Here is a 21,598-nt window from a genome sequence, read left to right as displayed (position 1 = left end):
TGTTCTGCCCTCACCATCTGTTCACAGTGCAGATGTGCAGCCCTCCAGCTGCTGGATTTATCAAGATATTCTTCACAGGGCCATGATAGTTGTTTTGTTTCGCATCCAAATGTATTTAACTGGAAATAATTCAGACACGCTACTGATGTTAACTGGCAACATACCATTTATAGTTGGGAGAGTAGAAAATCGGAATAAATGAGAAATAAAGCAACCAATTCAGACGATTTTGTGGGAGACATGCGATAGCTGGGCTGATTGCTTAATGAGTATAAAAACCAGACTGATTTTTAACACTATCTGCGCCAAATATTCCAGCAATCATTGTTTTCAGATTGTTTTGAGATCACGTGATCTTTTCCCCCTATAGAAGTTATATTTGCACCACCATCTTTGCTGCTGAAGATTTCTCCCTTATTTAAGGATTTTTTCAGTCTCCCATGGTATCAACTTTCTCATGCAAGTGTCAGTGAGATAAGCATATTTGTATTAACCGCTCATTAATATAGATTAAAGAAGACATTATCTGTTGGTCACTTTATGACTCAAATATTGTGACGGTAAATATTTAACAAGCCCACTAAACAAATCAGATCAGTCTTACTAGTAATATTATCTAGATAAAGCACTTACATGTAACACACAACAAATACAGTGATGCACATTTTTTTAAAAAACAACACAACTTAGGCTATTCAGTTCAGAAATTAAAACTAATTAATAGTAATGAAGCCTGATCTGAAGGTTATTTCAAACTCTCAGGGCTCACAGGGAGAAAGCCTGATTGGCTTTATGTGCCTGACAAACAGTTAAGAATAGATTTCATTTTCATTTTAAACAGAATAGAAGAAAGAACGACTAGACCCCTTCCATGATTTCTGCAATACTACCTCACAGAACCGTGATCAGCTTAAATGCTAGAAAACGGACAAAAAGTGAGAGCAAGTGGCCGGATTCGGCAAACATGAGTGTCGTCAGAGAAATGTTGTGTGTTTTAAAAATAGACGGAAGAAGCAATATGTGTAGTGAAAACAGAGGACTCAGCATAAGCCCTTCAGGTGCATAACGGCTCAGAGGGCTGATTTAGAAAGGTATTCACCAGTGACAACAAAAGATAAGCTATTTAAACCAGTCCTGATAAAGATATGCTGTCACTACATGATTAATAGACCATTGAATGGACACCAGTTTTTGGTATCACTTCTTTAAAAATAGAATAAACTCTTGTCTGTGATTTGGACAGCTGTACTTGATGATGGAGTGTTTAAGGAAAGTTTTTTGTCTTGTCTTGTTTTTTTACTGTTGACAGCAGTCAGCAGACTTTTAGGTGATTTTTTTAAAGTTTAAACTGCCAGTTTCTAAACCTAATTTCCTCAAAGTCTTCAGGTTAAATTCTACCTCAAATTAAGCTCTGTTAGTTATTTTTGGGGAGTTAAAACCAGTACTGTCAGTTTTTTTGAGAAAAAAGCAAAGTACTTTTATAAAATGGAATATTTTTAAGAACTGCCACCAGTAGATTTTAAAGGGAAACCCTGGTTTCCTGGTTATTTAATGTCAGGTGCAATCTTAATCCTCTGACTTTCTTAACTGCTTATCCAATTAAGGGTTGCAGGAGAACTGCAGCCTGTCCTAGCTGCCATAGAGCAAGGGGTGGCGTACACTCTGGACAGGTCAGTGTACAGCAGGGTTAATACGAAGAGACATGCTCGCATTCACACTTGTGATCAATTTAGGATCATCAGCTAGTCTAACATGCATGTCTTTGGGCTGTGGGAGGAAGCAGGAGTTCCCGGAGAGAACCCATGCAGCCATCCAACTCTGGATTCAAAGCAGCAACTGTGTGCCTGTGAGGTATCCGTGCTCTCCACTGCATCGCCATGCCACCCTGCAGTGTCGCAAGAAAAATTATCCTTTCCATTCTACTTTGAATCCCTCCCCTTTCTAAAATCGACTCCACCTCACTCTCAATAATAACATGCTCAGGTTGACTTGGATAATAAGCTGCAGTCTGACTGTGGAGACATTGTCTGCCCAATTTTCAGACCCTAAAGGGGAAAAAACATGTTTTGTTGCTTCTGGCCACTTCTGAAGGGCTGCAGCCCAGACATAAACATCGACGTGGCCGGGCAGAGGAAGCTCTGAGGCCGCCGCTGCTGCTGCGGATGAAGGTTGGCAGCCAGACGGAGACAGTGACCAACATGTCTGCAGCGCTGTGACACTCAGGTGCAAACTCACCAAGTTTAAAACGCGCACTGGAAACAGAGTCACTTTGTTGGGGAGCTGTCATTTGTCATGCCAACGCTTGAAAAGTGAATCTGTAGCGAGCACACTGGGTGTAGGGATTTCAAACCTTTTCATATCAAAGTCTCTTCACCTCCACCCACAGCTCACCCTTTGCCAAAAGGGGGAAAAAAAACGATTCGGATTATACCATGGACCCTGTTTAATTAGATTTTTTAAAAATGATCCTTTGGAAGTACATCTGAGAAGGTTGTTGTTGTTGTTAAATATAAATTGGCAGAGAATTATATAACTGTCATCTGATGCCAGCAGACTAAAGAAGAGAATAGTCCACATATTTACATATTTTGCTTAGGCAATAAGACATGCTTATATTGAATCTGGAATCCTGATATTCAACCCCTGGGCCCCCTGGGGTCTCCTGCACCCCGCTGTGATGAGATATTTGTCAGCGTATGTGGGTGACCAGATAATCAGTGTATGTTTTCAAACAGGAGCTAAGCTGGTTTGCTTAGCTTTGCATAAATATTGGAAACGAGAAGCTTGATTATGTCTGTAGGTAACAAGATCCACCCACGAGCGAGGCACTTTGATTAATACGTTGCATCAGATATTACCTTTGAAAGATAAGAAGACTGTTGACCAGCTGAAAAAAGCGCAATAAGGAAGTAAGCTACATGCTGGGTTAAATACACACTTAAGATTCCTTTAGACACACTTAGCAAAGCTTTAAGTCTTTGTCTTAAATCTCTAAAACAAGTCTTTGTTCTGCCATTCATCTTGATAACATCACACTGTCAAGCAGACCATTCAGAAACAGTAGGTTCATTCTGTTCTGACAGACGATACTGATAGAGCGGTTCTGTTTAAACAAAGTTGATACGAGAGAGACAACCAGTCTGTAACAGACAGGGCTGATAGGCAGACACACACAGGGAGAACGAGACAGACGAGTCCTTAAGCACAGAAGCTACCGCTTCACGAGGCAGGGCGTGTAGGACAGGGAGTGCCCCGAAACACACACACACACACGCACACCAGACAAAAACAAATGTGAAAGTACAGGGTAGAAACGGTACAACAAACACTGACTGCAGTCACATGTGTGTTTACGCAGTTGAGAGAGGACGTTAGACTTTGCTGAGGTAGTAAACGTCTGCACACTTCACTGGAAAATCAAATCAATAAAAATATTGTCGCTGCCATATCAACGACTTGTTTTTAATGTGCGCATGCATTCACGTGTCTGTGTGTGTGTTTTACTATCTATTATAATCACGAAGACACTGCAGCTCTAAGTTCTTTAAGTGGCAATAACGTGTATTTAATATTCTCTTTGTATTTAAACAGTTTTTTTTATTAGTGTCGTCTTGTGTTGTTTTCATTTAACACAAAAGCGATTTCCTCCCCGAGATTTTGCCAAAATTACAGGAAAGTCTAACAGGACAGGAAACACAAGCAGTCCAGTGGACAGACAGGTTTCCCAAGTATTTGAAAACAAAACACAGACAATGAGTGTCTGTTGTAAGCTGCCACATTTCAAAACCCATCTTCCTGATCCAGAGTTGTTCTACTGTGCTTACAGTATATTTGCTCACACACACCGTTTTCCTGAGCAATGTAAACGTATTACTGACATTTTGGGCGTGCTCACTTTCAGTTTTAGTTTGAAATAAAGCGGTTTAGGAGCTCCGTCTTCTTGTGGTTGGCCTCACTGATCACCCACCCACTCATATTTTAATACACCTGCTGGACTTGTGTGTTGTGTTCCCAGGACTAAAGTGTATCGGTGTATCATTCCCGACCGAGTTATAGTGAAAGCTATAAATATAGATGGAATAAATAAGAATTTCCTTTAACTGGAGTGTTTTTATATTTATAGGTTTTGGTATGGGTAAGCTGATGCGAGGAAACTGACTGTGATGAAGCAGAAATTGAAGTAAGTAGGAGGAAGCTTTCACAACTGATGTTCAAGCAATGCTAACTAACAGGAATCTGCAGCATTTCTTGTGTCTGTTGTGGTCTTGTGATCCACATCTGTCATAACAAAGTAAACATTCACAGGTTTCATATTCCAAGAAGCTTATCTTGTGAAAGTTTCCTTTCTTCCCACATTTTTTGCTTTTTTCTGTTTCAGGAACGCGCTTCTTTTTCCACAAAGTCCATAAACTGAAACTACACAGTGGCAAACACATATAAACAGTGTGAGTACTGAAGTGTGCAAACACACACTGCTATGTGGTAAATATGGGCTGATTGTTGGACGGCAGAGCAGCTCTGAGTCTTAGGCTTACTGAGATAGTTTCAGTAAGCCTGCTTGCTGACCTCAGTTCTCCTGGTTCCAGAGAAATGCACACTTCTTTGAAATCCTCCCCCACACTCATGTTTTCACACTTAATGACAGAAGCATCAACCACATTTCCCCTGAAGCCAGCACAAAGACTGGAATGGGTTGACCTTTGTAAAAACTGACTCTGGGAGACTGACAAAAGAGGGCTTCAGTACAAAAGTATAGCCACGTGTGGCCGGACAGTTTCTGTGTTTCTTGATGTTCCCTGATATGCAGATACTGCTGGCCTTTGATGCTGGTCAAGTGATAATGAGGGGAATTACAGAATTTTTGGGTCACTGAAACTGGTAATGATTCAGTTACACAGACAGACAAACAAACATGCGTAGTAAGTGCCAGCTCTTTGTAGAAACATCAGATTGTTGCGACATGATGCAGCTCATAAAAAGATTCAGTCTCAATCTCTAACATCAATTTATTAGCATTGTTTTCCAGGTTGTAATTGTTGTGCCGATAACACTTTACGACACGCAGCTTTATACCCTATTTATTTCCACGTGTGTCACTGCACTAATCCCCTCCCGAGGGACTGAGTGAATGTCCCCAGATCAGCAGGATGGGATCCTTGACTTTGGAGAGGAGGCAGAACACTTCGGAGCACCTCTCCAAAGGAGGTCTTCTGCTCCAAAACAGCCGAGAGCGGCACTGAGCCGTGATGAGGGTAGGTCATGAGCCTTCTGCTGTGTCATTGGGTCAGTCATGCAGTTGTATTTTGGTTATATTCTGCTCATATTTGTCTTTGATTCGTCTGAAATAATGAGCAGCAACGCAGAGGCAGGACTGCACAAAAGCATCTATCTCAGAGGTGAGCTCGTATCTGCTTGTTTCTCTAAATTGATTTTAAGTGTCACAGATTTATTAAACAAGGTCCAGACAGGAAGATGAGGGGAAATGGATCCTGGCAGCCTGGCAAAGCATTACGAGTACTGCAGTACTGTTCAGAAAGCACACATAAAAGTTAAGAAGAATGGCTTTGAGGATAACACTAACTTAAAAACAAGTCCACAAGTGATTGCATGGATTAAACAATATCACTGTTTGTTTCTTGTTTTCGTTATTTACCCATCTCCTTTGCTTCTAAGAAGATCAGACTGAGCCAGCATCAATACAAATCTAAAAATATGAGCGACCAAACAACTCCCACTTCCCACTTTACTGAGGTGACCTTTTGCACTCCTCTTTTCGACCCGTAATAAGTCTTTCACTGCCTATAAATCAACCAAGCCACCTAAATTGATTGCGCCTTAGTCTTGTTTTGGCTCTGGGCAACCCATGCACCCAAATCAGTTCCATTTTATTAGATGTTAAAAATGTAGTTTATTAATCCAAAGAGCCGATATAGCCCTGAGGCAACTGTTAGGCATGATCGAAATGGTGATTCGTGACGGGAGAAACTGTAGTTAACATCCCTTAGTTTGAAATGTGAAAATTATTGTATCCTCTTGTAGGAGCAAAGCCTGTGTGAGGCTAAGATCGGGCTTGCTTAAGTACTTTGACTTTTCTTTTAACTGCCTTCTGTGCCTGTGCTGTTTTTTGTTTGCTGCTATCGCCCCCTGCTGGTCACTGTTGGTACAGAATGTACATTTGGCACTTGCAGATAACAGTGTTGTAGCTATATTATAACTATAAATGCGTTTTTAAATACTCATTCATTGGTCTGTTGAAACAGTGTATCAAATGTATAATTTTTTGTTGAATTATTGTGTTAATTAATTTAAGCCAATATTATTATTATGAATATATTATAATAAGTAGTAGAAAATGAAAACAATAAGTCATAAATGTGTATGTATTTACTTTTTTAAATAATCAAGATGAATTAGATGAACATAGAAAACTGTGTCACGCATGCATTTTGCTTTCTTTTCAGAATAAACTTTGGTTAATGTTAAAAGTTTTACGTTTTACAACTAAATTAAAATCTAATATCTCTCATCAGCTACCAAGATGCAGCATGCAGATTACTCTGAGCTCTTCCCTTTTAAAAACGATAGAAATAACAATAATTTTACACCTGCTTCTGGTTACAGTAATTCAAAATGATCACCTTAAATAGATTTTTTCTATCTCAGACATGAGAGTAAAAACATGGATTTCCAAAGGTCATCGTATTCCTTTAAACATATCAAAACATAGTGTTATCCATATTTCCTATCCCTCTCTTCCTGTTGATTTTTGAAACTAATTACAGATCATTGTTGAAAGCCAAACTTCAGAAGTTGCATGACAAAATCAGAGTGCTTTATGTACTAAACTAATTTCCAAAAACTGTGGCCACGAAGGTGCTACTAACTAGTAAGACTGAAAGTCCCACTTCAGTGACTAACTTCACTTCTGAAAGCATGCACTGCATCAAGCCTTATATTTTCAAACCATCGCAAGTTCATGTGAACCTACCAACTGTCCACCTAAGACCCTGTGAGCTCTGACCCCATGCTCACACTGCGAAAACGCTGAGGTTCACTGAGGGACGGCACAGTGAGGAAGGACATTTTGTTTCCTCCCAAGGGAGGTTTGGGGGTGGACACAGCTTTGTTGTGACTGATAGCTGGCTGAGAGCTGCAGAGCTCCAGACTAGAGTGGGCAGCTGGGTGAAAGAGCAGAGCAGAGAGGTGACTCGAGGTGATGGGAATGGAGGAGGATGGTCGAGAAGACTTCTCTCTGGAGGACTTAGGTGGGGGAGGAAGCAGAGACACTGGAGCTCTGGTTGTCTCTCCACTCTCTCCTTTCCCTTCTTCTTCCCCAATCTGGTGCTCTTCGTTGTACTTACTCTCCACTCTACTCAGCTCTTTCCTCTCCTTGATGGCAGGTTGCTCTCCTGGCCAGTCCTGCTCAGACCCAAACTGAATCTCCAGCAAAGGCGTTCTGGCACTCTTCTCATCCCTAAAACTGCACACAGTGCTCTGTGTCTCCTGCCCGAGCCCTGATGGCAGAGACCCCGCTTTACCTATTTTACAGCTGTCCTCGTCTTCATCATCGCTGTTGTACTGGTCAATGCCGGGCGAGTGGTGCAGTCTCTGGAGCTGTGCTGAGGTGCGTCGAAAGGCCCCTCCCATTAGGCCAGTCGGTGATGGGGCTGAGTTGAGAAGGCGGTTGAAGAGCGCCATGTTAGGATGGCGAGTTCCTGACTCCTCCAAGTTCTCAGCAATATCTTCCAGAGGCTGGAAGTGCATCTCCTCTTTAGGAATCCTGTCAAGTGAGACAGCAATTTATGTTCCATGTTCAGAGTTGTGTTTTGCGTTTTCAGCCTTCCTCTGGGGAACAGGTTTTACCATTTCTCAGCCCTAACTACGTCAAAGTACTTGATTTAATTTAGGTGCATTACTTTCATTTTCACAACTGAAATTTTCCCACCATGAGGGGGGAATCCAGTTGAAGGTGTCAAAGTCACAAAGGAAGTACACAAACAATGAGAAGGTAATGTAAAACTTACGCCATGTCAAAAGTGGACCCCTGGAACGAGGGCTTACGCAGGACGAAGAGAGTGGCTGCGGTGTAGGGTGGACGGGGATTGGAGTCATTCCAGTAACGGTCTCTCTCCATCATCGGCAAATCTCCATACATCTCATCCACAGCCATCATGGAAACCTACAGAATGAAATGCAAAGAGATGCACATATAAGAAGTATCCACAATAAGAGAAAAAGTCTAATTAAAATCAAGCAAGCACAACAGAAACATAAATTTTACCTGATGGTCGCTCTCTGCAAACATTTAAAACAGATTACAATAACTGCCACAGTGTCATTATAGCAGGCCAGAGATATGGAGGAGAAATTTAAAAAACAAAACAATGAAGAAGCTGCATTTGATAATGAGGCCACAAAGTTCCTCCCTGAGAAGTTGATTGTTTCAAGATCAGAAAAAGAGCATTAAGAAACCTGGAAGTTTCGGTCTATCAGCCAGTTGGTCTCAAAGTCGTCATCATCTTCTCCAAAAGGGTTGATCAGCTGCTCAGCAACCTTCAGAACAAAACATAAAATATGAAAAAACCACAATAACTCTCCATGTGTTTGTTTTTTTTTAGAATCAAACAGGGAATAAATGTGCTGTAAGCCTAAATCTGACCTTGAGCCAGCCTGCATAAAAGAAGAACTGCAGTAGAGTGAAGATGGGCACATAGAGGTCAAGGTCATGACCTGGATAACCTTGACTGGGGTCCAGGAACTGGCGACCAATTAGACACACCAGGAAAAAACTGTACACGGCCAAAGTCACCACCTGAGGGACAGATGGATTTAGGTGGTTTTATGATTTACTCTGCAGCTTTTCTTTAACCTCTTTTTATCATTACAATACTAGAATGATCAAAAAGAAGCACTAAAATACACTTATTTTATTTTACATTTACAACAGATTAAGTGTTTATTAAAGACAGTTTATGTGAACATCAACAAATGCAATCTGACTAATCAAAAACTTGTTTAATAGCTGCATACAAATACACTGAGGCATATTCCTTAATTAAGTTATGTACTTATAAACACTAACAAAGTAGAGAAGTCTTTTTGGTTGCTCATTTTTGACTGTTGCATTTTTGATCCTATATATCATGAAGCTCTAGAATGCAGCTGTAGTTATAGATTTGTTTTATTAGTTAAAATGATTACTTTTTATAAAAATCACTGTAAAAGCTGAGTACGTCCTTACTGTTTCCATTGGAAATAAGAGGATAAGTAGCAGCTAGGTGTTGCTAATCAAATGCACTTAATGAAATGATAATCAACAAGTGTGACCACCTCTGTACAAGCAGAGGTTTTAGCAGTTTGATAGTCTGAAGCATTCAGGTAAGTGTTAACACAATGCCGCAATCATTCCAGGAGTGGGCATCCCAGCAAATTCTTCCCATGGTTAGAGTGTGCAGTGCTCAGACAAATTGCAAGAATTAGACTCTGAACAACATCTCAGACTCTACAGAACTCAGTTAGCGCTCAGTGTTCAAGTTCGTGGTAGTACAATTAGAAGAAGACTGAACAAGTATGGTTTGTTTGGAAGCTTCCCCTTCAGAAAGCCTCTCCTCTCTAACGAACATGGCAACATGACTTAAGTTACACCTGAAAGAAACCATAAGACTCCCAGAACAATGTCCGGTGGACATTACACACAGTACCACATTTAATGAAAACCAAGCACAGCATATTAGCATGAGCGCCTCATACCAGCTGTGAAGCACATTGGTGTTTTGGGCTTATTTTCCAGCCACAGGACGTGGGCACCTTCTAATCATTGAGTTCACCAAATGTTATAGAGTCAAATGTGAAGTCATCTATCTAAAACAACTGAAGCAATGAACATTGAAAGACTGATAAAGTCATACAGAAAATAATTACTTTGAGTTACTGCTGCTAAAAGGTCGATCTACATCACAGGATGTACTTAGTTTTTCACGAGACTGCATAGAGTGCTGTGAAAACTTTTTGTTTCAAATGAATGTACGTGACTTGTCACTAGGGACTAATTTATTATTTATATTTGAACAATTACAATTTGAGAGATGCAGTCTTTCACCTGTAAGGTTTTGTCACTTCAGCTGGAAGCAATCGCAGTCATTTCTTTGACATCAGTGAATAAAATTGAAACAGATAATATACAAAAGCCTAATGTAAAAAAATCATAGTTTAATTAAAGATGTGTGATAGCAGTGCAAAAATAGTGAGCACTTACCTGAGTGTAGACCAGAGGAACACTGATCATGTCATAATGAAACAGCATGCTACACTTCCCTCTGAATGCATTCAGTTCCTGTTCACACACAAATAAAGAAACTAGCTGTCTGTGTGAATGCATATCAAAACCTGCATATCTACCAAAACACAACTTTAATTCTGCTGTACCTCCAGCAGTAGTTTGAGAGTGTGATTGTCTTTGATTCTGCCCTCGCAGCGAGCCATAGCAGCCAAGTTGGTGAACCAAACACAGGGGATCCAGTACTTGTTATATGGAGAGTGGAGACCCTCAAACTTCTTTCGCTCATCTCTTGTCATGAATCCTGCATGGACCAAAACCGGACTTGTTTATTATGTAAGACTTCAGTTTAAATAACAGCAAGAAACTGGGATGAGGGGTCATATACAAACAGTCTTCTGACGCTGTTCAAATCTCTGAGAATTGTTTGTGACTCCGTGAAATAACTTCACATTGCAAATCAAAGCAAGGAGAGTCATTTGTGTGTCACTTCTTGACTACAGCCTGGGAAACATCTGATCACTGATACTCATCATCAGCATCATCAGCATCAGCGAGTAAATGGCTATTTTACATTAACAGCTAAGAATAGACCCACACCACTCCCATCACCATCTTCCCTCCTTCACCATCCTTCTTACCAGCCTCTACCACGTGGTCCATGGTGGGGAAACGTTTGAAGACAGCAGTGCTGACAGAGCGGAGGATAAGCAGGGCTGACAGACTGGCGTAGCGCATCATGGTGCGTCTCAGCAGACGGCCTCGCTCGTCGCTCCCCTGGAGGCCGCCTGACAGGACGCACATGAGTCTGTCAGGGAGTGGGATGCTGGTGTACTGGTTCCACCACCTGTTCACCACCAGGGTCACATAGAAACCTGCAAACAGCAGTGGACAGATGATTACTACTGTAGATCTAAGTTACAAACTGGAACTTTTAAAAAACATGAGATCATATGCTATCTTGTGAGGTCCATAAAGGGGCCTAAGGGATGTCAAGTGGTTTGAGTTTACTGTTACAGTGCTGAGAAAAAGTATTTGCCCCCTTCCTGAGTGGCTAATCCAAACCTATCCAGCCCTGTGTAAAAAAGTAACCCAACTCATGTTAAATCATGAATTAACTGCGATTAACCACGTTTTTGAAACACTGAGTTCACTTTCACTACCCACACCCAGGTCTGATTACCGCTAGACCTGCTAAATCAAGAAATCACATAATATAATCTACCCAACAAAGTGAAATAGGATAAAAGATCTTAAAAGAAACACATCAGGTCGTGGTCTAAAAATCTAAAGCTGAGAAACAAAGTCACTGATGTCTATTAATCTGAAAAGGATTACACAGGTTTTGGGACTCCAGTGAACCAGAGTGAGAGTCATTATCCACAAATGGAGAACATTTGGAACAGTGGTGAACCTTCCCAGGAGTGGCCATCCTACCAAAATTATTCCTAAAGTGCACTGACGACTCAACCAGGATCACCAAAGAGCTCAAAATGACATGTAAAGAACAACAACTTAAATAAAAATAAAAGAAAAAAACAACATCTCACAAGGAGTCAAAGGTCAGAGTGAAGAGGTGGGTTTTCAGAAGTGTTTTAAAAACAGGCAGAGAAGAGGCCTGTCTAATCTCTAAAAGCAGATTGTTCCACAGTTTTGGAGCTGCTACGGCAAAAGCACGATCTCCTCTAAGCTTACGCTCAGTCCTGGGTACATTCAGGCGCAGCTGATCAGCTGACCTAAGCGAGTGAGGGTGAGTGTATAATGCTGTAGCAACTCAGAGAGATAAGATGGGGCTAGGCCATGGAGGCTTTAAATGTAAATAAAATAATTTTAAAATGAATCCTAAAAGAAATGGGAAGCCAGTGAATTAAAATAAAAAATGACTGGCAAAAAATGGCCTCAATGGAAGTTTCAAAGAGAAATTCTCTGCTGACCAAAAACAACAAACACATTTGCCAAAAAAGAAAAAAAAAACAGGACTTTTAGAAAATATTCTGTAGACTGATGAGACAAAAGTTGAACTTTTTGGAAGGTTTAATGATGTAAAACTAACACAGCACTTATCAACAGTCAAACATAGTAGTCATAGTTGCCATTACTTGCGGTACCATGAATTCTGATATCTACTAGAAAATCCTGAAGGAGAATGCTCAGCCATCAGTTCATGTCCTGAAGATCAAACACACTCAGATTATGCACCAGGACAATGATCGGAAACAGCAGCAATTCCATCTACTCAGGTCATCTTTGTCTAATGATACAATTTGTTTGATGATGTGACAAATATCCAAAAAACTAAACATTAGAGGCAAATACTTTTTCACAGCAATGAACATAATGTCTTGTTAAGCCCGATGGATCCCAATAGAGAACCAGTAACCTTGACTAATGAATCACAGGATGCATAAGAATAATTAGGTGATTTACATCCACAAAGTAAAACCAACGAAACATGCAAACAGTGAACTTCAACAAAAGCTGAGTCTGTAAACTGAAAATCCCTCATGTAGTAAATGGACTAAAGGGGTTTTAAGACCCACACATCAATATTTTCTTTGAGGAAACTATTTATTCAAATCTATATAAATGTTACGCAATATGTTTAAAATCAAAAATCTGCTATTATCACTGTTAAACATGTGTAGATCTCTTTTTAAAAACACTATTCTAATAATTGCATAATCAAACCTTCAATTACAAACAGCAGATATGGAACTCTAGAAGCTACAAACCCATGAAACAAGGGTCTCGATGTCTACAGCTGAGGATCCCTGACAAAAAAATCTATAAAACATGAGCCTTGTCCTATTTAGCAAACTATTCCCATTTTCTGCAAACATCAGGAGTAAATCATAAAAGTGAAAAAGATCCAGACCTGGGAGACAGCAAAAAGGTGATCATTAGCTTACCCAGTACAAAAGACATGGGGATGAGACTGGCATAGTGATTGCAGTAAATTGCCAGCTTTTCGAAATACCTTTTCTGGTCATCATACAGGAAAAATCTAAAAACAAAAGAATACAAGTTTTCTAGAGTTTAGAATGATGAATGGATCAAAGCACTGATAAAGCAGTCCTCCTTTCTCACCTGTAAGTAATACTGATGGCGGTATACATGGCAAAGAAAGCCAGGAATTCTTTATATAACACCTTGTAGATGCTCCCTTTCCAGGCCCAGAGCAGCTTGGAGAAGCCACAGAATCGGGCGTTTGCAACTCTAGCCGTGTATGTGACCGTCATCAGTGACAGAAGATCTACAAGTCTCCAGAATTTAAAAAAAAAACAGCTGTTTGGAAGAAACAGCTAAACTCAGGTGAGCCAGAGACAATGAGAACATGATCTCACAAAAAACAGTTTTTATTTCTAGTTATTGATTGTAGTTATTTAAAAAAAAAAACCCATCTACTTACCTTTTGTTGTGATTTAGCTTGCTGAAATGTTCAGCGCATCCCTTGTGCGTAATTGGCACCTGTGGATAAGTGAATTCATATTTTCATTTAGTAGTACCGTCTTCCATTTGCCTTGTTCCGTGCTGTTTTTTCAATGAGCTCGGAAGCCTGTGATCAAGTGGCTCCGTTAAGTTGAAGCTCATTCGGCTGCGTGGCAGTAATCCTACGTGCCTCCTCAGTGCGTCCAGTGGTCAGTGCGCCCCGGGGTAAATCCCCAAATCGAGAAGGAGGAGCTCGTTAAGGCGACCCCCGACCGGGAGAGCGGGGCTAGGTGATGGAACACAAGCGACAGGCCGCAGCGCCGGGGCACCAGGAGCGCACAGGACCGTGCAGTACAGTAGAAAATTATGCAACAATAGCAAGTGAACCATGGCAAAGTTTCGTGTTAAGTGATACGAAAGAAAATCACCCAATTTTCCAGTTACAGATCAGTAATTACTGCGGGCTGCAGCTTAAATAACAAACATCTGAAGATACTCGTACCATCTTAAAGGAGCATTTTACGTCAAAGCTTCCTCCACTTTTCTTAAACTTAGTTGTACTGTAATAAGGAGATATCAGTGGAGTGGAGCTCTCCACCAGGATATAGTTTCTGAGACCTTTTTTAATGATGTCTCCAAAGTACCCAACACGACCCATCGACCACACTTTAAACTGAGACACTTCTTAACGTTCATTGATACAATAGTCATTTTGTGTCATTTTTTTCCTCCCACTTTTGCGTTCTTTTCAGTGGGAGGCTTTTATGTTGCTCCTGAACTGCTTTGTTGGAAGGTTAAATGGGGCTTCATGCTCTGTCGGAGCCGATCTGCACACTGCTCAGTTTGGTGGTCTGTGCGCACGCAAGAATTTGCTTCAGTCCCCTCCAATTAAACGATTAATTCAACTGGCACGCAGATGAAAAAGAAATGACCATGAAAGACTTTCAGCTGAGGCAAGTTTGTTTTAATCAACACTGACATTATAATTTAAGGAAAATCTATAGAAAACAGATTCTTACCAACTCAAAAACTGCCCGTGACAGAGAGGGGAAATGGAGCTTTTAACTGAGAGTGCACTATCCTGTCATTTATTTACGTTTCACTTGGGACGCACCAATCAAGGCAGCCAGGAATCTCATATTCAATCAAAAGGGAAAAGATGCTTTAAATTTCCTTCACCTCACCATTCATTTAACATTTGATCAAGTGACATTCAATATGTATTTTAATTAACAAAGCACTGAATAAGGCTACTAATATCTTTCAATTGTGTTCCCATATAGTTCTCAGTCAACAGGATGGACACAGGTTTGACAGAAACACACTGGATGAGTTTATGAGCGCTGTATAGGAACATGAACAGGGAGATCAGCAGTGCCCAACAGCTTTAGCTTCCAGCTCAAACATCACCAGTCACATCAAATAAAACTGCAACCTTCCCCCACATACCAACCAAAGCAACTACAGTGTCCTTTATGGATAGAAAACAACAAATCTGACTGATGTTCTTTATTGTCATCTAATGATCTGATAAATGGTAAAAGACACTCAAGTTTGTTTTGTTTCAGTTTGTTTCGGTTGCAATAACAAGGCTGTAACTAAAGACCACACAGGCTGTCTTCCTGTTTTTCTTAGTGTTTTCTTTTTTATTTCCCTGCCACCACCACAACCTGAATATAGAACTCTGGATGGAAAAAGTGTGATACACGAGTTTGTTTGAATTTTTAGTTGCAAATCAAATGGAAGAAGAGACACAGTCACCATGAATCACACAGAACAAACAAGTCATAAACATCAACCATCTGAAAGCTGTTTTCTCCTCAAACACACAGCACTGTCACTGGAAACACTTTGTTTTCACAACTGAGGCCGGACACTGCACGGGGTGTGGGGGGGGAGGGGGCGATTTTTCAATTCTTCTGTCGAGAAAAAGTTAAATGCTTAAAGTAGGAACTGCCACAGTGGATATGAAGACAAGAGAAGGTGAAGTGAGAGTAAGGCGGCACGCATATGTACCATCTTATCTCCAAAAATAATGCAGCTTCTCTATGGGTTTACTTGTGATGCCGTGGGGGGTGGGGCACCCTTCAATGCGGGCGGGTGTCTCGCTGTAACCGTGCTGTGAAGATACTGCGTTGAGGACTGAATGGATCGTCTTGAGGCTGTTGCTGCAGGATTTGAGGCTTGCTGGGGATGGAGCTCAGAGGAGGATAACTCAGACTGCAGAGCTGTGTCTGTAGAATGGGGGGGAGAGGAGGCGGCCCTGCGAGGGGGCAGGACATCACTTGTTTGGGGGTTTGTAGGGTTCCAGAAGTTGCTTAGAGAACGTGTTGACCTTGTCGGCACCTCGAACTTCATGGGGCAGTAGAGGTAACTTGACTATGTGGAAATCCTCGTAAAGATCTTCCATCTGTGGGCAAAAGACAAACCACCAATAAAGTTGTGTGACTTTGAACTGTAAATATTGTAAATTAACTTTCCCATTTCTCCCGATTCATACCTGGTCTAAATATTTCGACTGAATTTTATGGCGGGCTTCACACATTTTACACGGCCGGTCTGCATCAGGGAAAACGAGCTGGTTGACAATGATGTTGTGCGTGTCGATGCGGCACTTGGCCAGTTCCTGAATCAGCCGCTCTGTCTCATAAAGTGACAGAAATTCAGCAATACACACACAGATGAAGGTGGTCTGCTCCTGAAAGGTGAGAGGAAGGTGCGTCACAACACACATAGATAAAAACTATTAATATGACTTCATGAAGCTCAAATTTGCTCCAAATACTGAATTCGTTATTTACATTAAATGTTTTGTCTAAACAGGTAGATGAGTTCCCATCAAAGAACAAAATGAAAAGGAATAACAAAACTAAAGCAGTCAAGTAAAACAGACTAGCTACTAGGGCTCAACAGGGGTGGAGTTACAACTTTAAAAGAAAATAATAAAAAGGTGAAACTGTTGTCGAAACTTCTTTTGTCCTAATGACAAAATAGTATAAAGAGGGCTTGATAAGAGGCATACATGCACGTGCAACAGGCCGCTGTGCACAGTGAGTCACTCCAAAAAAACTCTTTTGTATCCACACACACTATTGACACTCGAACCAGCTAAAGTTTCTTCTGTCATCAGATAAGACTTGTTACAGAGGGTGTGCATGTAGCTACCACAGCACCTCATTAGAACAGTATATGACTGAAGTGTAGTGTGAAAAGGCTTATTCATCAAGCAATTATATCTTTAATTGACAATGATGTTGTATCTGTTTCATCTGTACAATACTGCCAAAATTAGAAAGTGGCTAAAAGAAAAAAAAAGTCCAGGGATCATTATTATTTTTAGGCTAGACGACTGTAATTTTCTTTTATCGAGTTCTTCTAAAGGCTCCCTGAAAAGCTTTCAGTTGATCCCAAATGTGAGAGTACTAGAAAACACATTTTTATATACATAATAAAATCAGAGAGGAGCACCCTCCCTTAACCTGATCTCCACCAGACAGGGCTCTTCCTGTTAAAAGGCAGTTAATTCTCCCCTCAATCCTCAAATCAATAGTAAGCTACTACTATATAAATCCCAAAGTTGTATAAGAATATATAAATGTGACTTACAGGGTCTTTGAACTGCTCACTAACTGAGCGAATGACTGGCAGGGTTTCTTCAAGCTTTGAGGCCAGCTGGTCTGCGTTCATGTCACCCAGACCAAGCATATTACACATCTAGAAACAGCAAAAGAGATGGACAGTGAGTGAAAACAAGAGAAGAGAGAAAGAGAAAACACTGGAGAAAGAAAAAGGCCAACAAAGTGCATATATTTAATCAGAAATCATGTTTTATGTGCAGAATCGTGAAAATGGTTTGAACCGATCTGCTCGTCTCAGCACCCACCTGAGAGATGAAAGGGCTAATCTGGTTCTTGATCTGCATGAGGCGGCCTAGACCTCGCTCCACGATGGTGGGAAAGTTAAGCAGTCGCAGTGTGTGGCCAGTAGGGGCAGTGTCAAAGACCACCACTGAGAAGTTCATTCCCTTCACTAATCTGAGATACAGGAAAACAACAGTGGTAAGTATAACACTCACTAACTGTCCTTAAAACTTCAGACATGCTGCGAGAAAACTCAAATGCAAAACTACCTCATGACCTCTGCATAGCTCATAGCCTCATCGATGCCGGGGAAGGCGCTCATCGCTTCCTGCATCATCTTCTTGCCCATGCTGAGCATGTTGTCCTCCTCAAAGAACTCATCAGGCAGCTCTGCCACACCCAGGCTCGGGTCAATCTCCTGTATACACATGCCCAAATCAAATAGATTGCAAATGTTTTTATGCCCTCCAGTGATTGAGTTTGTTACACAATGGTTCTTGTGAGACTCACATGTGGAACTGGCTAGCCTCATGACTCTGAAAAGATGGTGATCTCATGGACTAAATTTTATTTTCCAAAAACAGAATGAACAAACCCTCTGTGCTTTGTAAACTCTGTCTAAACGTTAGTCTTTAATATGACGCACAGATGAAAACGTGGATAAGAAAATCCTTGTACTGTGGATGCTTGCTCATTGTCGTTTCATAGACTTCATCAGTGTTAATAATATTATTAATAACATGCATCTCAGAAAAAATATATTTGCAAACATTTGAGTTCAATTTTTAATCTCATCAAGCAGCAGCTCACACTTGTAACATTTAATAGCTGTTATGTGTACACATATACTCACCATTGCAAAGAGGTTGTCATAGCCCTTAACCTTAGTGGGTACCTTTGAGAACTTCTGGTCAAAAGCATCAGAGATGTTATGGGCAGGATCTGTGGAAATGATGAGCACACTCTCCCGAACAGCAGCCAGCTGGACAGCCAAACTACAGCTGTCAGAAGGACATGGAAAGGGGACAGGTTTGTGTTTAAAGAACCTGTTAAAAGTATATTGTGCCCAATGTAAACATGTAAGAAATGCTGTGCAACTGACCAACAATGAGATCCGCAATGTTGTGAATTCTTAATCCTTTATGTGCATGCATGCCGTGTAAACCACAAAGTAAAAATCGAATCCATTTCCACTTTGTGAACATTACCTTACCCCAGTTACTTTGATGAACGCAACTTTCGCATGCAATTATATTCCAACTAAAACACAGTAGATACGTTAACTTAAGGGATAGCGGATGAGACAGTGGTTAATCTATTCGCAATGTTATCGTGGCTGCTCTGGTGTGATCTACATATTTGTTTGACACATTAATTAGATTTTTGTTGGTTATCTTGTTTGAAATAAGTCCGCTACCGACAGACTAGATCCACGTTCATTTGGAATCGCATTTATTCATATTTTTTCCTTCTTGTTATGAATAAAGATATGATAATACGGGCTTGACAGCCTAACTCTGGAGTCTCCTTTAACTCTGGGTGAAGTAAAAGAACAGATAATATTAGCAGCAGGCTATTGATGATGGCTTATACGGTGATTACTGAAGGTGTTGAGAAAGTCGTGAATCCATGTGGCAGCTGCTAACGTTAGCTGCTGACTGCGCTTCACAGCTACCAAACTGACCGGCGAAAGGACTCCTTACTCAAATCTAAAACATAACAGTCACTTTTCTTTAATGCTAGCGCGTCTTTAGATAGAAATTTAACACCAGTCTAATCTCGTCGTGGGAAAATTACCCACGCAATTCATTTTCGGACAATGATCCGCGTCAACTTATGGTAACGGCTAATGCTAGCCAGCCGCTTAAGCCGAGTCAGTATCCAGAGGCAATTTAGCATTTTAATCAACTTACCTACATGTCGTTTTACCAACGCCACCCTTCCCACCCACAAATATCCATTTCAAAGATTTCTGCTCGATGATATTCTTCAGAGTTGGTTCTAACGGCTCCACATCGGGCGCATCTTCAAATTCGTCTTCCACCAAAGCTGCCATCTTGTATGTGTACAGTCAGCGACGTACAGCTCAGGAGTTACGCAAAGACGTATCCACAGTTGATGCATTCACTGCTCCTCGGAGTTTTGACTTACGCAAGGCTTCACACTGCCGCAGGGTTGTACGACATTTGGTAGTTTTAATACTGAAGACTATCAATTTTTGACAGAAGAAGACAAGGAATCACATAGGTTCTGACAATTATATTTTATTCATATTATATTCATGCGCATGTGTACGTTAGAATAGTTTACAAGGAAGTCATCTAGAAACAGGTTTATGCAGATTTTTATTATTTAGAATGATTAGTATGTATCTTCAATTAATACTGTCAAGTATGATCAATCAAGCAAACACAACAGTGAGTTACCAAAAACACTTTCATTTTTAATGTTCTCTGTAAAAAAAAAAAAAAGGTTTGATACTGTTTGAATATGAAACTGCAAAAATAGAGTGAAAAAGAAAAATTGGAAGAAACATGCACAATCCACAAATTTCCCATAAACGTGAATGTAGCACGAACTACACAAAACTCAGCGCCTTAGAAATTGCAGTTTACTGACGTAAAATATTTACTTAAATATTTATTAAGCCAGTTTGTAATAAAAATGCTGAAAGTTTAGAGCAGAGAAAATGAAAGAGCAGGTAGCGGCATCGTCTTAGTAATTAAAAGTAGCCATGTTCGATCACTTCAACTATAACACTGAAAATCAACAAAATAATAAAAAAAAACACAGTGTGCACAGAAAAAAGCCGGTCTGCAGTGATAAAAAAACATTCATTTACATGAACACGTGCATGCAGTCACCACAGGATAAGGCACTTGTCTCCATAAACATCTTTTCCTTGCTTCACCTGTCCCCATCTGAGCACTGCCATCAGAGTTTTCACCTCTCAATTTTCTGGAGCGATCATCTCCATCTCTGATTTCAATGCAGTGCCAAGCCAGAATCTTTATGTGTGTTGTTTGAGCTCGCACGCAGTTCATCCCACTGGGAAAGGAGCAACTTTGCCCTCCATCTGGCCCTTCACAGTCAGTCTGCCGCAGCCACCGTGGCCAGAAGGTTGGGCCCAGATCGACCCACTGGTGCTGTAATTTGCATGTTGCTGAGCGCACCAGCCATCCTCTGACTGAATTGGCAGCATCTGATGGCAGAGAACTGAGGTCCAGTTCTGCAGCCTCCTTCTCTAGTTTCTGCTGATGTTTTGCTGAAGCCTTTCTCAGTTCTGGAGACACACGCAGGTTAAATTTCTCTTTGAAGGCGGTAAGGGTGGGCTGACTTCCTTTGGGGAACTCAGAAGGGTGATCTACGGACATCCAAAACGGGTCAAACGAGGATCCCAGAAGACGCAGGAGGCGAGAAGGCCGGCGATGTCTGACTTTGGGCATGTAGTGGTAGTCGTCAGCATTTGTGATGAGGGTGTATGGACGGATTGGCTGCGAGAAGGATGGGAGACTGGCTCCCAGCTGAAGAAATGGTGAATCCCAGCCTGTGCCATCCTGGTCTTGAGCAACAGTCACATTTGGATGCTGATTTTGAGTTGAAATGTTGGAAATAAAGGCCAGAGATGCATCCAGGAGAAAAGATAGAAAAATCCAGCAGAGACAACTGTCAAACTGCCCACACATGGTCTTCAGATCTGGACTGTAGCTCAAAGAATGAAAAAATTGCTCTTTTAGCTTTTCCCTTCAGTCCTTTAGTTATGCTTTCAGTTGGTGCTAGGTGCTTCAGGGACTCTGTGTACCCAACACCAGACATCCTTGGGCTCTTAAACAACAACATACTGAATTCAGTGTCTTATCACACAAGCAGCACTCTATTGAGTATGGCACACTTGAGTTCCCAAGACTCTGATATTTTGACTAACTTACAATGTGAATATAAGACAACTATGCTGAAATTTGGTTTAATGCAAGGTGTCACGTACCAAAATTTCCACCCTTCACACTTTTGCAAAGTGCCAACTTTAAATGGG

At 40.9% G+C, this 21,598-nt stretch overlaps 3 protein-coding genes across 4 annotated transcripts; all 3 read right to left on the bottom strand.

The window, feature by feature from the left end:
- Nucleotides 1-148: 148 nt before the first annotated feature.
- On the bottom strand, nt 149-14,538 carry best2 (bestrophin 2). Of its 2 annotated transcripts, none has more exons than XM_085161907.1 (10): nt 13,686-14,538; nt 13,364-13,561; nt 13,186-13,280; nt 10,918-11,151; nt 10,426-10,580; nt 10,256-10,333; nt 8,660-8,812; nt 8,473-8,553; nt 8,025-8,179; nt 149-7,780 (listed from the first exon to the last, which is right to left on the bottom strand). In XM_085161907.1, the coding sequence occupies exons 2-10, from the start codon at nt 13,513-13,515 to the stop codon at nt 7,000-7,002; spliced, it is 1,884 nt and encodes a 627-aa protein (XP_085018033.1). In that variant the 5' UTR covers nt 13,516-13,561; nt 13,686-14,538; the 3' UTR covers nt 149-6,999. The 2 variants fall into 2 exon arrangements, with proteins under 2 accessions (XP_085018033.1, XP_085018034.1); XM_085161908.1 differs by having other exon boundaries at nt 13,364-13,537.
- Nucleotides 14,539-14,654: 116 nt separating this feature from the next.
- get3 (guided entry of tail-anchored proteins factor 3, ATPase) lies at nt 14,655-19,658 on the bottom strand. The gene is made up of 7 exons (XM_085161914.1): nt 19,479-19,658; nt 18,419-18,566; nt 17,835-17,983; nt 17,589-17,739; nt 17,312-17,419; nt 16,206-16,403; nt 14,655-16,115 (listed from the first exon to the last, which is right to left on the bottom strand). The coding sequence occupies exons 1-7, from the start codon at nt 19,619-19,621 to the stop codon at nt 15,987-15,989; spliced, it is 1,026 nt and encodes a 341-aa protein (XP_085018040.1). The 5' UTR covers nt 19,622-19,658; the 3' UTR covers nt 14,655-15,986.
- Nucleotides 19,659-19,743: 85 nt separating this feature from the next.
- On the bottom strand, nt 19,744-21,554 carry LOC146516301 (noggin-2-like). The gene has a single exon (XM_085161917.1). The coding sequence runs from the start codon at nt 21,249-21,251 to the stop codon at nt 20,400-20,402; it is 852 nt and encodes a 283-aa protein (XP_085018043.1). The 5' UTR covers nt 21,252-21,554; the 3' UTR covers nt 19,744-20,399.
- Nucleotides 21,555-21,598: the final 44 nt, after the last annotated feature.

This window comes from Neolamprologus multifasciatus, chromosome 6 (genome assembly GCF_963576455.1).
Source record: "Neolamprologus multifasciatus chromosome 6, fNeoMul1.2, whole genome shotgun sequence".
Classification (NCBI taxonomy): Eukaryota; Metazoa; Chordata; class Actinopteri; order Cichliformes; family Cichlidae; genus Neolamprologus; species Neolamprologus multifasciatus.
Note: the sequence above shows the minus strand (reverse complement) of the source record. Positions and strands in the feature narration are given on the sequence as shown.